This window comes from Crinia signifera, chromosome 3, assembly GCF_055691185.1.
Source record: "Crinia signifera chromosome 3, ASM5569118v1, whole genome shotgun sequence".
Taxonomy (NCBI): domain Eukaryota; kingdom Metazoa; phylum Chordata; class Amphibia; order Anura; family Myobatrachidae; genus Crinia; species Crinia signifera.
In genome coordinates, this window is record NC_139219.1 from 275,488,379 (window position 1) to 275,506,564 (window position 18,186).

The 18,186-nt window shown below is 46.0% G+C and overlaps 1 protein-coding gene across 16 annotated transcripts in view; it reads right to left on the reverse strand.

Moving 5' to 3' along the window:
• SAP130 (Sin3A associated protein 130) overlaps nucleotides 1–4,120 on the reverse strand; it is a 59,512-nt gene extending 55,392 nt beyond the window's left edge. For 3 of the 16 annotated variants that reach the window (XM_083178091.1, XM_083178092.1, XM_083178090.1), the window contains exons 1-2: nucleotides 4,013–4,119; nucleotides 2,552–2,654 (exon numbers count right to left, since the gene is read on the reverse strand). In XM_083178091.1, coding sequence (XP_083034217.1) covers nucleotides 2,552–2,654; nucleotides 4,013–4,075 — 166 coding nt within the window. In that variant the 5' untranslated portion in view covers nucleotides 4,076–4,119. The other 13 variants (XM_083178103.1, XM_083178094.1, XM_083178089.1 and 10 more) reach the window with 9 other exon arrangements.
• Between the last annotated feature and the right edge of the window lie 14,066 nt (nucleotides 4,121–18,186).

Here is an 18,186-nt window from a genome sequence, read left to right on the forward strand (position 1 = left end):
TGCCCATACACAGAGCGATCCTTTTTTGCGAGGCGATGGGCAGTCCCTCGCTTCGCACAGCACAAAAAGTATGTGCTGCATGTACTTTTTGAACTAGATTGCATCTAGCTCAAAATGCACGCTGCTTTAGCACACATCGCATACATTTTTAACTAGATGCGATGTGATCTAGTTTGAAATGCATGGAGCACATCGCTCCATTTATGGGCACCTTAAACTGAATTTTGGCTGATTCCGTGTGGCATAATGTTTATGGGGCAAGTATAAGGGGGTCTGCTATTGTGTTGCATACTGTACATAAGAGAACATGGCATGGCACACTACACTCAAGGACACGTCCCATTTTAGGTGGCCACGCCCCCTTTTTCTGCAGCGAGCGCGCCTTAGGCGCGCACATTACCCCAACCTTCACTTTTAGATACCCCCACTTTAAAATTTCCACTTCGACCACTGTCTATATAGATATCTATCTATCTGTCGCATAGTTTTGCCCTTTAAAATTAAAATGTGCCTTCCTGACTGAAAAATGTGCCCTCACGATTGAAAAATGTGCCCTCCCCGTGGTCAGCACCCTGCCCAAAAAAATTTCTAGAGTGAACACTATTAAGCTTTCCCTGTTCTTTTTGTTGACTTCATTTATTTTATATTAATTGTCACTAGTATGTTGTTGATCCTGTAAGGATTGTCCGTTTAATATGTTTTATGCATAAAAAAAAAAAAAGCATTCAGTAACTTAAGTAGACTATTCCCAGCATGACCCTCTCCAGGAGGGACAGAGTACTCTATTCCTGGTCTTCAATCTTAATTTATGATTCCCATTTTTTTTTGTCAGTTTTACATATAACTTTTTAAAGGTGAAACTAAGAATAGATGAACAAATTGTAAAAAAAAAAAAAAAAAAAAAAAAAAATGAAATGCGCGAGGAAACAATACTAAAAAAAAGTGTATATATATATATATATATATATATATATATATATATATATATATATATATATATATATATATATATATATATATATATATATATATATATATATATATATATATATATATATATATATATATATATAGACTTCTGTGGGGTAATGACGCGGCACTCCAAACTTGTAAATTTCCAATTTCTTTATTGAGACAAACAGCAACGTTTCAATGCAGGTGCATTTTCATCAGGCTCATCATGAGCCTGATGAAAATGCACCTGCATTGAAACGTTGCTGTTTGTCTCAATAAAGAAATTGGAAATTTACAAGTTTGGAGTGCCGCGTCATTACCCCACAGAAGTCTACATTAAAAGGACGAAGGCAACCAACCAGCAGTTTATTTGGAGGTCGTGCCCGGCCAAACAAACAAACAAACATATATATATATATATATATATATATATATATATATATATATATATATATATATATATATATATATATATATATATATATATATATATATATATATAGTTTACTTTAGGTGCAGAGCGGCAATCAGTGAGAATGGCATATTTAAAGATTCTGTATAACTGGTTAATGGGACGGTGCTAGCTGATACACTTGTCGGGAGACCGGTCTGGACTGTTTATACAAGTTTTTTTTATCGATAGATAGTGCTGCGCTCTTCTCCTCTATGTGTGCTACCCACAGTAGCTCTTGACTTCACTGCCACAAGCGATTAACACACTCCGCATTCCAGAGAAACATTAATCTATCCCATCACCCCAATTGTTACCCCAAACAACCACTGCCATTATTATTATTGTCACTGTGTCATATTATAACTTGTAATATGCATTTGTATTCAATCACGTGTGGATTAATATATGTCTAATTATATTTATGTGCATGTCTCACTAAGTAAAAAATGATCACACATTAAGTAAGTCCCTACTCATCATTACTGCACACAGGAGGAGCAGAGCGCAGCACTACCTATCGATATAAAACTTATATTTAAAGATTCAATGCCAGTTACAGTAGTGATACATCACATAAAAGCTTGCTCTTCAAAATGAAATATACCCTCACATTGCACCTACAATGAAGACTAATTTAAAAGTTATTTACAATGTATTGCTCATACAAAAATTAATCTAGTATTAATTACACAGTGTTTCCTACCCTTAGTCCTCGAAGCAAACGAACAGTCCAGGGACTAAAAGGAATAGCATCTTAGTTGCCGTAGAAACAAAATTGTGTGAGTCTGACCGTACATCAAAAGCAGCAATCATTTACAAGGTAAAATAAATAAATATGGTTTTGCCTTGTAAAGATTGCTGCTTTAAAAATATATAAAATAAAAAACAACCTGTCAACTCGGAGGTTATTACATTTAGCCAAAAATGTTACTGATATCCATGCTTATGCACAAATCGGTAAACCAAAATAACTGAGGTACTAATTAAATCATATGTACTCAAGTATGGCTATCCCCAAAACCTGGACTAATGCACATTGAGAAGAGTAATTAAGAAACCCTGTTTTAAAAAAAAAGTAGAAAGTTGGCTGATGTGCAACAACAATGCAAGTATTTAGACAACATATGCACTAGACTACATTACCTGTCCCTTGGATATTCTGCCCCATAGCAGTTCCTCCACTCAAAACCTGTGGTGAGGCAATAGGAGCCCCTTGACGGGGAAACTGTTGTGAACTCATGTCCTCCTGACAAGCAGAAATGGTCATTAAAACATACGCTCCAGGAATACCAAAAGCATTTTTTCCCATTTTCAAACATTTCAGAAATAATGGGGCAGATAAACAGGAGTAAGGTGGCCAATCCCAGGAACTGGCCCCAAAATTGCCGGGATTTGAATCCGGGGAATTAGACTAATGATGGGAAGCATCTGAGCACTTGCTCAAATGCCGCACCGCCAGAATTTCCTGGACCCTCTGTTGGTCCTGCCAGCACACTCAGGGTCGCACCGCCCATGTATGTTCATGTGTGGGGAAGTTATTTATTTTTTATTATTGGGGAAGCCAATCCCAGGAATTTAGTATTTTTCTATCACAAATCCCGGGATTTAAAAAAATGCCCCAGGTTTCCCTATAGACAAGGTGGTTTAAGAGTAATAAATGTCATGCCAATCAGTTCATGACTGTCATGTTATAGGCTTTGTTTGAAAATAGCAGTTAGGAGCTGTTTGGCTGGACATTTATCACTCTGTATCCCACTCGCGGTTATCTCTTTTTAATCCTTAACACATATGCCCAACTGTAAATTGTCAACATACATGTGATAAGACTTCATGGAAAGTATTTGTGTAGATTAACACATAAGAACATGTAAAAGTAAAGAATGACTTAAAAAAAATAAAAGTAAAATAAATTGTTCTATAGTCAAAACAAAAAGCAGCTTACATTGAAGTCATGAGTGATTTTCAATGTAGGGATTACAACAATAAATATTACTAAACTGTAATAATTATTGAAGAACATGCCTTCTGTATAAAACACACCCTACAATAAATATTGACCGTGGCACCATCTTACCCCAGCAATTCACGTGATAAAACATTGTCATTGTAAATCAGTTGAAAGACCATATGGAATCACCATACCCCAATTGTGATCTCCTGTGGCCAACAGACTGTACACTATCTCAAAGGCGAGCAACATCCCCCAAAACGGCCATATTCAGATTGGCAGTCAGGCTGCATCCATACTACAGAAATGTTTTAGCATTTTGAAACAAACAAAAAGCACCCCACATACACATCAGTTACAAAAGCACTTGTTACTCAGGACACACACACACAAACCCCCCCCCCCCACCCCGCAGAATGCCAGCTGACTTGCCCGGCTGTGGAGGTGGCAGCGATAACAGGTGCAGGGGGAGATGTACGCAGCAGCCCCTAATTCCAGCTGTCACAAGTGGCTGTAGTACAGAGCGCTAAAGTAACATGGCGGGATCACATACATACGATGCGGGGGTGCTAGGCACAGTGCACCAGAGTTCGTGGTGGCGCCGCTTCCTCCCTACAGACCAGTTCCAACCCGACCGCTGATTACTCCGTTCTCACTTTCGGTTTCCGGTTCCGGTCTTTCTCTCTTCTCATCAGTCTGACTGACCCGCGCTCCGCCATCCCTCACGTGATCCGGCGTTCGCCAACCAGCGGCAGCCGGCATGTCTGCACGTGACGCCTGGGTGCTTGGTTGTGTTTTTTTTTTCTTCCTTCGGTTAAACTTTATTACCAGGCAGGCACTACCAAAAACACAGACGTGTTTGCCTACAGTACCATATATATATGGAAATAAACCTCCGTCTTTTGCTCAAATATATACTTCGTAGAACAAATCAAGCAGCAGCATAGGGCTGCAGTACAGGACGTATGATAGTGAAATGCTTGTGATCACACGATTTGCTTAAGAAGGGACGTAACCAGTGCATTCTGACAGCTGCACAGGGACCATTATAATATGAGACCTAAATATGCTAAGTGGATGTGTTTATTATAGCTACCAATAGGTTTACAGCTATTTTTAATCGAGTCACCATACCCTCCCACATCTGAAGTCAAGAAATCGGTACACATTCAAAAAGGGGGCGTGGTCACACCCCCTTTCTGAATGTGTATTGATGTATACAAATTACATTTTTCCCATATTTACAGTTATTTTACATACTGTAGATGTGGGATCAGGCCGCCGCTCCTAATCCCTCTACAGACGCGGCTCTGCTGCACTGTATTGTCCACTGTCCGGCTATATCGGCGGTGCATGCACCGGCCGGGCGTCCTTTACCACGCCATAGTGGACAGCAACGACAGCCCTGCAGGAGGAGGTCCACGAGCTGCATGCTGATGTCATGACATGGCTCGACGCATGCTGCTGGCTGCCGTACCCGGACCGCGGCGCACAGCAGCAGGTACAGGACAGGTGCTTCACTGCTGGGCAATATGAACTGTTTACACCCCTGCTGGGCCCAATCCTACCAGTGGAGCGGCTGCCATGTTAGTCAGAATTGGGAGAATTCGGTACAATCGGTACACTAATTTCTAGCCGGTACAGACCATTAAAAAACAGTACTTTACCGGCTAAATCGGTACACTTGGAGGGTATGGGACACCAGAGAGGTGTCTTAGAACTGTGAGTGTTCTAGCAATCATTCGATGGTCGGCTACCATCACATGATTTCCTCCCTGCATGCAAGCTGCGAAAGTATGTTTATGCTAAATATCCATTTGCACGCGTGTGGAGGGTGGGTGGGCGGATGGCGTTAAAATGACATGCAAAGCTGCGAAATTCGCAGCTATATGTGTCAACCAGAATAAGGGCCATAGTCAGAATAAGGGCCATCCCTCCTGTTGGGCGGAGAACGCAGTTGAGTAAGGCGCCATAGTATTCGTACTGTGCGCTGCTGCTCACGGTAACAGGGACAGCCACCAGCTGGGAGAAAACTGTGACAGCCGGGCAGCCACCACTGCTGCTCCAGATTTGCTGCCGGACTGCGAGCTCTGATTGGCTGGTGAGCCGGCACGAGATTTGAAATAGCCGCGGACTTGCTCTTTATACAGCCAGGCTGCTCATTGCTCTTGCCTGGCTATCACTGCTCTCTGCCCAGCAGCCCACAAATAAATCTACAGTACAATCTGTATATGCTGCTACTGATCCTTGTTTACAAGGTGGTGTATAGATCAGGGTTGCCGACTCTCCCGGAATGTCCGTGAGACTCCCGGAATTCTGGGATATCTCACGGACTCCCGGAAGAGGGTCCCTTTCTCCCGCAGAAGCCCCTTCGCTTCCGCGATGCGGGCTGCGCATGCGCTAGTTACCGGCGATGATGTCATCTCGCTGGCAGCAGCGTCGCACTGACACTACCAGATTACGGAGAGACTGCGGCTGCGCATGCGCGTTACCGGCAATGACGTCATCACGCTGGCGGCAGCGTCGCACTTACTATTCCAGACTGTGAAGGGACTGCAGCTGCGCGTGTAACCTGGAATGGGCATGGGCCGGCCCCATGCAGCTTCTGCACAGACCCAGGTACAAAGTAGGGCTCCTCTCTGCCCTGCGCCTACTCTCTCCATATTATTCAGGGTACACTTGCGCTCCACCTTCCTCATGCAGTGCTGCAGGATGCACAAGGTTCTCCCCAGGCAGTGCGCTCTCCTTTGTCAGGATGCCTGCAGGGAGCAGCGCATCGTCTGTGTTCTGCAGACCATCACTGGCCCTCTGAGGGACGTGCAGGGGGGTACACAGCTGTTGCATTGTGCTGCAGCTGCTCTGCATCAGATACATCTGTGGGGAAGCCACCCACATAGGGTTGCACCCCTTCTCTGTCTTACACATCTGGCAGGTGCACATCCCCTACATTGCTCTGCATCTCTATCTGGGACATGTGCAGGGCAGCCCACCTCCAAACGCGACAGCACCCCTTCCTCTGCGACAGGTCGCTGTACAGTTCTCCTTTGGGCTGCAAGGCCACATCCCTGCATGCAGGAGACCCTGCCTGCACGCAGCCATCTGCAGGGACACCCTTAACCTCTGTCACCTCCTGTACATGGGTTGCTGGAGCCGGCCCAGGAATGCTGCCCTCTCCTGAAGTTACAGGTCCTGCTTCCCGGCTGTGCCGGCTCTCTTCCGTGCCTGCTCCGGACTGCCCCCTGGTGATGCAAGGCCCGCCCCCTGGTGACGCAAGGCCCGCCCCTTGGTAACGCAAGGCCCGCCCCCTGGCTTTTACTTTTTCTCCCTGAAATGAATTTTCAAAAGTAGGCAACCCTGGTATAGATTCTGCATAGTATAGATTAGAGATGAGCGGGTCCGGATCCCCGAGATCCGTCAGATCCGAATATCGGGGATCCGGACCAGGGCCCTTATTCTGATCGGTGCGGACTTTTCCGAATTCTTTCGGATGGCGTTTTTTAGCCGTCTGCGCATGCGTGGGGAACGCGACGCTCATGTGCCACGCATGGTCTCCGTACTTGTTCTCATTAATACCGTACAGAAATGTGCACCGCAATCACTCGGGCAATATGGGTGTGTTATGGGCGTCATGCGGAATGACACAGGGGCGTAGTTTCAAAGTGGGCTAAACTGGGCGGAAACATGGGCGGACACGGGGGAGTACACATATTTGGGTAGGCGTGCATTCGGACAGCACGCCGAATGCACGCGAACAAAAAGGGTAGAAATGTGCGGTGTCCAAAAGGCTACTATTGCTTTGCGGACACCACTCGGTCATGCGCTAGGCAATCGGAACGCCTAATCAGGACGGACGCACCTCAACCAATGTCACCTGAACCCAATACAATCACATACTTTACCCATGACTTGTTAATTACACGCTTCTCACTGCTACAATTGGAAGCATTGCAGCTTAAAGGGCACATTACATGCTGCACTTGTCACACACTTTTACACTGCAAATAATCCACACAACTTAATATTAATAATACTAATACACATGGCACTTCTGCATGTATCAATTAATACAGACATTTGGGGGGCCAAAATAACATTTATTAAAGACACTTTGCCAAAAATTTAAAAAACATCAAAAATAAAATGGAACCATAACAGGAATAAAAGGAAATAATATAGAATAAATAGCCACAGCAGAATCATTAGGAACACATCAGGTGGCTTCACAACAAAAGTACAGCACCAACACTTCAAGTACAGCACACAGTAATGGTAGCCGAAACAGGGCAACAGGGGAACCAAACATGACATTTGAACCGCAGGCAAATGTGGTGACCCTCGGCACGGATTTTGACACAGGATGCTGACACACACAGCTCAATGGAAGATTTGGGAAGACATAACGGTGGAGATTAATGGGGACACAAGTTCATTTGCGGGCACGTTTGCCCCTGGCAGGCTCCTTGCCACGTGCAGCAGCTCTCCGGCCTCGCCCACGGCCAGAGTCAGATGGTGGCTCACGTGGAGCACATGCTGGGGAGGGGGTGGATCTTCTTCCCCCTCTGGCAGCAGGGAGTGATGAAGTTGGTAAAGCACCAGAAGCGGGTGACATTAGGACCCTATTGGTGGTAACTAGCTCCACCATAAGTTCATTATGGCGGAGGAGGAGGTCATTTTGCCGCAGGGCTTGATCAGCCAGCACCTGCAGGCTAGCAGCAATAGATTGCTGGCTGGCACTCATAGCCTGCAGGCTCGCAGCAATACTCTGCTGGCTGCTGGTCAAACCCTGCAGCACCTCCTCGGTCCTACGCACCCGCTCCAATGCCGAGTCTCCCTGCTGCACAATACTATCTATCACACTGCCCCACGTGGACAATTCAGCCGCGGACAATCCCTGCTGCTGCTGCACGGGCCTGCTACTGGGGCCAGGTGGCACAGACTCCACAACCTCCTCAAGAGAATCTTGACCAAGCGGTGGGGATGCTGTTGAACGAGAAATTACCAATTACCACACATTCCATGCCAAATTTAAAACAGCTACTTATGGCCTGGCAAATAATTACCTTCAAGCGTAGAAGCCATCACTTCCGCTGGGGACTCGCTGTCTATAGTGCTCACCCCCCGGACCTCCTCCACTGCTATGCAGCACTGGGCCATCTCTTCCAGGGGGGTGAGCTCCAGCTTAGATGGCATGGGGCCAGCCCCAGAGGTGTGGCTGTGTTCCCACCGCTGGGTCAATTTCTTCTTGAGGTTGCCTTTGAAGTCGTGCCACCTGCAATCAAAGTGTACATATTAATACATGTAACTCCTCATGTTTGCTGTAGCACCCATTGCAATCTGAAACATAATACAACATGTGCCTACTGACAACAAACTTACATTATATTCATATTTAAACCCAACCCTTAGAAGATACAACAACAGTCCCCCTCCAATAACTATCAATTCAATGTCATGGCCAACATGTCTGTGCCTCCAAGCAACGTGAACACCCATTGACCAACTCCATCTAATATTTAATGTAAACATTACTGGACTTGTACCACTCAAATGTAACACACATCTACTTGCCTCTTCTTAACGTGCTCCGTCTGACGAACTTGTGGAGCCACTGCATTAATCTCCGCCGTTATCTCCTCCCAGATCTTCCATCTCCTTGTGTGTGTCAACTTCACCGCTGGGCACTCAATTAAATCACGTGCCCGGGTCACCAGGATGTCAAGCTCCTGCGGTTCATATGCCATGTTTCTTGTGGTTGGTTCCTCTGTTGCCCCACTGCGGCCACGGGCACGGCCACTGGCACGGGCACGGGCACTGCCACGGCCACCGGTTGCTGTACCTGAAGTGCTGGGCTGGCTACTCTGTTGGGAAGCCACCTGCTGTGTTCCCAATGATTCTGCTGATGCTGAGGATGGCCCAGCTGCTGATTGGCCTGATGTTGATGGGCCATCTGGGTGCTCTGGGTTGAGGGGGACATAGGTGGTGTTGGCCTCCATGCGGGATAAGAGATTCTGCACCACCTGGTCTTCCTCTGACTCTGAGCCTGGCATGTTTGCAACAAGTGTTTGCCTTTCTAGGACAACTTTAAATACTATTTCTGTAATTGGCGTTAATCAGCTGCAACCTGCGTTCCGTACGCCAGCGTCAACCGTGCGGCGCATACGGCCCGCCCCTTGGTGTTGAAAAATATTTCAAAAAAACCTGGCAAACTCAGTAAGTGTGATTTATTAGCTACATGCAGATTCCAACACCAATGACCAAATAAAACTGAGGTCAGACATGACATGTATATTTGAATGTACTTCTGTACTGTGCACTTGTTTGCTATGTAGTACAACTGACACTACCCATTCCATATGTCAATCCAGTCCACCACTTAGCCACAAGTAATCAGTGCTAGCATCCAAATCACATGTGAAAGCACTCCAAATTCAGGCTGGATTCTAGCTACTTTTCATTCCACCTCTGTAGTATGGGCCAGTAGAAGGTAAGTGTACACATGGCAGCATGGTCTAATTTTGGGAAAAGGTCTGCCACTATTTGCTATGTTTCTGCTGCATAGCTTTCATTATAAATTAGCTGTTTAGTACCTTGTTGAGTTAGGTGTAAGTGTCTAGTGATGCACACTATTTCACCTGTTGCTTATACCCATGTTTGGTGAATGTTATAGATTAGATAGAATGTGTTTCCATCTTATTTTACACTGTTTAGGATGGGTGTGCGATGCAATGGGTTAGCCGTCTGTTCGGGCGCATACACGCTGTTAGTGTAAAAATGAACAATAAAGTTAATACCAAATATCACTCTGACCAACCAATGACAGCACATGATTGTTTGATTTGTGCCATTGCTAAAATGGCTGCCTACCAGCGAGCACAGCCCTTCTCCACTGCGGAGCTGATGTCGCTGGTGGCAGTGATGGAGCGCAGACTGGGGCAGGCAGGCCCCTTCATAACCAATAGGGACAAGCGCCGGGCATATGTTGCGGCCCGGCGCCGCATATTCGCCCGCACTCATGTGCGGAGGACCATCGCCCAACTGGAGAGGCGATGGTCCGACCTGCGGAGGCGGGAGCCGGAGCGTCTGCAGGCTCTGAGGCGGCGTCTGCAGCGCTGTAAGTATTTTCGCAAAATACCAATAAATTACAGTGGCCAGGATTCGGTCTGCTTCAAAAGTGTTAAAATGGAGAGTAACAAACAGGCAGACAATCAGCTCCTACCTGGCATTTTGCAACTACAGTCTGTGACATGACAGGAAGGATCTGATTGGCTGCGTGTTTATCACTCTACATTGTATCACTTTTGAAGGCTAGTGCATCTAGGCCAGTGAGTGTTTGCATTTTCACATTATTTAATATTAATATTACATGAGGTCAATTGGGTGTTGATGACATAGAAAACCCATATACTATATTTGTGATATATAACACATATATCATGTGGTTATGATATGTACTTGTTATAGTAATTTCAATGTCAAATGACACTCACCCATTTTGTTTGTTTAACCCACAGCGCGGGAGAGAGCCAGACAGGCACGTCAGGAGGCCCAGGAGGTGGGCAGTGAGGAGGCCAGACAGGAGGTGGCCATTGAGGAGGCCAGACAGGAGGTGGCCATTGAGGAGGCCACACAGGCCCAGGAGGTCGTGACAGAGGAGGACACGGAGGAGGCCCAGGAGGTCGAAGTGGAGGAGGAGGAGGTGTCCCTACCCCTCCACGATGTGCCACCACCTCCCAATGTGGAGGATGAGGACCTGGTGGAGCTGCATGCCAGGGGTAAGTAGACATAATGCTTCATTACTGAGTTAGGTACAGTTTGTTATGTCGCACAGCTGATTCAATTTTCCTATAATATAGTAAAGAGTAGTCCCAAAAAATAGGAAACAACAGACACACTTTGGTCTTATAGGGCCATGCTGCAAACGTGCAATCTGGATGCTCATGTAGGTGATGAGTGTTTATTTATGGAGGCTCTTTGTATAGAAGCAACAATAAAACATCAATGGATTATGGGCAGGCCTGATTTATACTGGAGTCCCAAGTGGGCAGTTTGCATGGGCACCCCTCTAGCCAGTGTGCCCGTGTTGTTGTCATGTATTTTTGAAAGGTATTATGTATGATGAATTGACCTTAAAAATTGTTTGGTGTATGGAAGCGGATTAGTGCTGCACTTTCATCTATCTGGCAAATGTGACAAGGAATCCTAAAGTAATGGGAAGAGGTAGTAGCCTAGCATTTTCCAGTGGTATCTATTCTATCTATTCTATCTATCTATCTATTCTATCTATCTATCATGCAGTTTAGCTATTAAGCAGTAACATGCAGGTATATATGTATGGGTAAATGTGGCATGTTGTAGTGGGTGTATGTTTTGAGTTGAGTGAGGAGTCTTTGGCCAGGACAACTGTGAGTGATCCTCAAGTGTGGTTGTGTTTTTGATATATAGATTGTGAAATGTATATGTCACACAAGTGTGTGTGTGTGGTGGCAGCATCATGATCATATATTTGATGACATTACATACAAGAGTGGCTAAGGCTTTTTTTGTATGTATGATTTCTCATGGTGTAGGTACTTAGGATTGACTGTACAAGGTGTACGTGAGTAGCATAATTAATGTTGTACCCCCTTTCTCATGCACACAGATTACCAGGAGCCACCCCAGGGAGTAAGAGGGGCTCTCATGAGCTTAAGGGAGGACCTGAGGCGGATGACCGCTCATGTGGAGGACCTCTGTGTCCTGCTGCTGGACTGATGTTGGTCCATTTTATTTTATTTTTGTAATAAAAGTTTGCCGTTGTTTAAGAAGTTGTCTGTGTGTTATTTTAGTATTTAACATTAAAAGTACAAAAAGCATTTAAAACACAAACATGTGGATGTTTAGATATGTACAGAGCAAAAGGGAAGATTACATTTTTATTGACATAGGGAATGTTAGGGTTAATGTATAGTGCTTGTAAGTGTTTAAGGATCAATTAGCTAAATAACAGATGACCAGGAGCAACAATCTGTTCTCAAAGTGGTTTGATAATTGCATAAGTGTGTCATGTGATCTATTTGGGAACTCAGATAACAGTAGTCTGTTTTTTTGCGGAAGTACACCGCATCTGTGCGTAGTGGCCGGTTCGCGTCCGTTCTGACGCGGGAAGGCCGTGCATACGCGGTCAGACCGTGCAGAATCTGAGTGTTTCCCCCGCACACGCATGGTTTGTATGTCGTCCGTAAACACGCCCTGTTCCTAAAGAGTGAGACCATCCGAATGCGGAGGACACGTGGGCGGGATCTTATAAAAGACGCACGCGCGCCCCGCCATCTTCACTCCAATCTTGGAGAGGGAAGAGGGTGGTTGGGAAGCTCTGTGTGCTCCGTGCTGTGCCCTGTGCCATGTGCTGTGCTCCGATCCGTGACCTGACCTGTGCCCTCACTGCCCTGTGTTGTAGACTTGAGAGTCAGTGACTGTTTATAGGCCTGAGCCCTGTAGTGTGATTTAACTAACTAGGTGCTGCAGTGCTCACACGCAGGGGCTGCAGTGTCCACTGTCCAGGGGCTGTCCTGTGGCCCGTGCCCTGTTGTGATTTATTTAGCCCTAGGCCCTGTGTTGTGATTTATTTAGCCCTGAACCCTGTGTTTTTTGTGATTTAACTAACTAACTCAGTGCTGCAGTGCTCACATGCAGGGGCTGCAGTGCTGCTGAGTAGTACACTGTGTACAGGGGCTGCAGTAATACAAGGGGCTGTGTCCAGTGTGACGGCCTATATCTTATCCATTGTCCAGTGTCACGAGTCACTCACGACATATATCCTGTGTCCTGTCCTGTGTGACGACTGACGACATGTCCTGTGTCCAGTGTGACGACATATATCATGTGTCCAGTGTGACGACATCTATCCAGTGTCCAGTGTGACGACAATATATCCTGTGTCCAGTGTCACAAGTCACAACACATCCTGTGTCCAGTGTGACATGTAATGTGTGCCGGCATATATCCTGTGTCCAGCGTGACATATATCCAGTGTCCAGTGTGACGACATATATCCTGTGTCCAGTGTGACGACATATATCCTGTGTCCAGTGTGACGACATATATCCTGTGTCCAGTGTGACGACATATATCCAGTGGCCAGTGTGATGACAATATATCCAGTGTCACAAGTCACAACATATATCCTGTGTCCAGTGTGACATGTAATGTGTGCCGGCATATATCCTGTGTCCAGCGTGACATATATCCAGTGTCCAGTGTGACGACATATATCCAGTGTCCAGTGTGACGACATGTGTCCAGTGTGACGACATATATCCTGTGTCCAGTGTGACGACATATATCCAGTGGCCAGTGTGACGACAATATATCCTGTGTCCAGTGTTACAAGTCACAACATATATCCAGTGTCCAGTGTGACATGCAATGTGTGCCGGCATATATCCTGTGTCCAGCGTGACATATATCCATTGTCCAGTGTGACGACATATATCCTGTGTCCACTGTGACGACATATATCCAGTGTCCAGTGTGACTACATATATCCTGTGTCCAGTGTGACGACATATATCCAGTGTCCAGTGTGACGACATATATCCTGTGTCCAGTGTGACGACATGTGGCCAGTGTGACGACAATATATCCTGTGTCCAGTGTCACAAGTCACAACATATATCCTGTGTCCAGTGTGACATGTAATGTGTGCCGGCATATATCCTGTGTCCAGCGTGACATATATCCATTGTCCAGTGTGACGACATATATCCTGTGTCCACTGTGACGACATATATCCAGTGTCCAGTGTGACGACATATATCCTGTGTCCAGTGTGACGACATATATCCTGTGTCCAGTGTGACGACATATATCCTGTGTCCAGTGTGACGACATATATCCTGTGTCCAGTGTGACGACATATATCCAGTGGCCAGTGTGACGACATATATCCTGTGTCCAGTGTGACGACATATATTCTGTGTCCAGTGTGACAACATATATCCTGTGTCCAGTGTGACGACATATAGCCTGTGTCCAGTGTGACGACATATATCCTGTGTCCACTGTGACGACATATATCCATTGTCCAGTGTGACGACATATATCCAGTGTCCAGTGTGACGACATATATCCAGTGTCCAGTGTGACGACATATATCCAGTGTCCAGTGTGACGACATATATCCATTGTCCAGTGTGACGACATATATCCAGTGTCCAGTGTGACGACATATATCCTGTGTCCAGTGTGACGACATATATCCTGTGTCCAGTGTGACGACATATATCCTGTGCCCAGTGTGACAACATATATCCTGTGTCTAGTGTGACGACATATATCCTGTGTCCAGTGTGACGACATATATCCTGTGTCCAGTGTGACGACATATAGCCTGTGTCCAGTGTGACGACATAAATCCTGTGTCCACTGTGACGACATATATCCATTGTCCAGTGTGACGACATATATCCATTGTCCAGTGTGACGACATATATCCCGTGTCCAGTGTGACGACATATATCCAGTCTCCAGTGTGACGACATATATCCTGTGTCCAGTGTGACGACATATATCCTGTGTCCAGTGTGACGACATATATCCTGTGTCCACTGTGATGACATATATCCATTGTCCAGTGCATGGGTCCTCAAACTGCGGCCCTCCAGATGTTGTGAAACTACAAATCCCAGCATGCCTTGCCACAGTTTTGCTAGAAGGGAGTGTTAAAACTGTGGCAAGGCATGCTGGGATTTGTAGTTTCACAACATCTGGAGGGCCGCAGTTTGAGGACCCATGGTCCAGTGTGACGACATATATCCTGTGTCCAGTGTGACGACATATATCCTGTGTCCAGTGTGACGACATATAGCCTGTGCCCAGTGTGACGACATATATCCAGTGTCCACTGTGACGACATATTTTCATTGTCCAGTGTGACGACATATATCCAGTGTCCAGTGTGACGACATATATCCAGTGTCCAGTGTGACGACATATATCCAGTCTCCAGTGTGACGACATATATCCTGTGTCCAGTGTGACAACATATATCCTGTGTCCAGTGTGACGACATATATCCTGTGTCCAGTGTGACGACATATATCCTGTGTCCAGTGTGACGACATATATCCTGTGTCCACTGTGACGACATATATCCATTGTCCAGTGTGACGACATATATCCAGTGTCCAGTGTGACGACATATATCCAGTCTCCAGTGTGACGACATATATCCAGTCTCCAGTGTGACGACATATATCCTGTGTCCAGTGTGACGACATATATCCTGTGTCCAGTGTGACGACATATATCCTGTGTCCAGTGTGACGACATATATTCTGTGTCCAGTGTGACATCATATAGCCTGTGTCCAGTGTGACAACATATATCCTGTGTCCAGTGTGACGACATATATCCTGTGTCCACTGTGACGACATATATCCTGTGTCCACTGTGACGACATATATCCATTGTCCAGTGCGACGACATATATCCAGTGTCCACTGTGACGACATATATCCTGTGTCCAGTGTCACTGACGACATATATCCAGTGTAACAGGCTGTGTCCAGGGGCAGTGTCCAGTGACCAGGGGCAGTGTCCAGTGTCACAGGCTGTGTCCAGTGTAAAAAATCAGAAAAATAAATAAAAGTAATTTAAAAAAAAACTAATTTTTGGAGGATGATGGAGGAGGAAATAGTGGGAGATCAGCAACCTGATAGAACTTCTGAAGCTGCTACCACCAGTCAGATTCATGATGGCAAGGCCGATGGTCAAAGGCCTAGAGGCCATGTAAAAGCAAAGCAGAAATTCATTTTACAATGGTCCATAAAAAAAAAAATTAAGTCACGTGCGGAGAAAAATAAAATTGGCAATATGCCGTTCACCACACGCAGTGGGAAGGAAAGGCTACGGCCTTGGCCTTTGTTTCTGACTGATGGTACAGCGTCTCAGAAGAATGATGGTAGCCCTTCTGCTACTACAAAAAAAAGAATGAAAGTTTTTAAGACAAAGGTGAGTTCACAAATGTCACAAATCCCAGAGGAGAGTCTAAGTGGGTCCGCGGATGCCATATGTGAGCCGGACCTTTTAAATACTGTTTGTGAAGAGGAGGTTCATTCCACCATTTGCATGCCCTCTGCAAGTGTGTGCAAGAGCATCCCCAGTCAAGATTTTGACCTGGTTATTGAGGATGCTTCTGAGGAATTGGATGAGGATGTGGATTCTGTTGGTGAAACTGGCACACAGAGGGATGCGGATGATGACGATGTTGAGGATGATGTTGTTTGTTTTAAGGCACCGACGGAGACAGTTGTTGTCCGAGGTGTGGAAAAGCCCATTGTCATGCCAGGGCAAAAGACCAAAAAATCCACCTCGTATGTATGGAATTATTTCTACCCAAATCCGGACAACAACTGTCAAGCCGTGTGTAGCGTTTGCAAAGCTATTGTAAGTAGAGGTAAGGACGTGCAGCACCTTGGGACCTCCTCACTGTTACGTCATTTGCAGCGCATCCATCAGAAGTTTTTGTCAAAAGAAACTGTGAACAAACATGTAGCAGCACGCCCAGCGTCACCGTCCTGCTCCCCTTTCTCTGTTAAATCCAAGGTCCTGCAATCTCCTCAAACAACTGCATCATCCCCATCCTCAGAGATTATGGGATTGGGAAGTAGTCCTGCACCCAATGTCATGATCCTGACTGAATCCTCTCCTATCCTGGATTCCTCAGAAGCATCCTTAACAGCTACACCTGTTGCTTCTAATGCTGCTGCTGGTGCTGCTGCTTCCAGGAAGGGGACCAGGAATGCTAGTCCTGATCACTTAGCCAAGCAACTGACTGTAAGTCAATCCTTTGAAAGGGGGATGAAGTATGCCAGCAGTCACCCCGTTGCACAGCGTATTACTGACGCCATAACAACTATGTTGGTAATAGACGTGCGTCCAGTATCCGCAATTAATTCTGTGGGTTTTACCCAGTTGCTAGAGATCCTGTGTCCCCGTTACCAAATTCCATCTAGGTTCCACTTCTCCAGGAAGGCAATACCCAGACTGTACACGGACATTAAAAAAAGCGTTGTTACTGTCCTTAGAAATGCCTCTGTACCCACTGTCCACTTAACCACGGATATGTGGACAAGCGGAACAGGGCAAACAAAAGACTACATGTCTGTGACTGCTCACTGGGTGGATGTATTGCCTTCAGCAGCAGCACCAACAGCAGCAGCAGCAACATCATCTCCCATTGCTATTCAGAGGCAGGCTACACTGTGCATCACCGGTTTCAGTAAAAGGCACACAGCGGAAAAACTCCTAGAAAAACTACGGGAAGTCATTGCACAATGGCTTACCCCACTTGGACTCTCCTCGGGATTTGTGGTATCCAACAATGCCACCAATATTGTGAGTGCATTACATGTGGGAGAATTCCAACATGTCCCATGTTTTGCTCACACAGTAAATTTGGTGGTGCACCATTTCTTGAAAAAGGACAGGGGTGTTCAAGAGATGTTGTCGGTTGTTCGGAAAATTTGTGGACATTTTCGCCATTCTGCAAGTGCGTGCAGGAGATTGCAAGACTTGCAAGAAAAGCTAAATTTGCCCTGCCATCAGCTGAAGCAAGAGGTGGTAACGAGGTGGAATTCCACCCTCTATATGCTTCAGCGGATGGAGGAGCAGCAAAAGGCCATCCAAACCTACACCTCGACCTATGACATAGGGAGAGGAACGGGAATGCACCTGAGTCAAGCTCAGTGGAGAATAATTTCCGTGGTGTGCAAGATCCTGCAGCCCTTTGAGGCTGCTACACGCGAAGTTAGTTCTGACACTGCCAGCTTGAGCCAGGTCATTCCCTTGA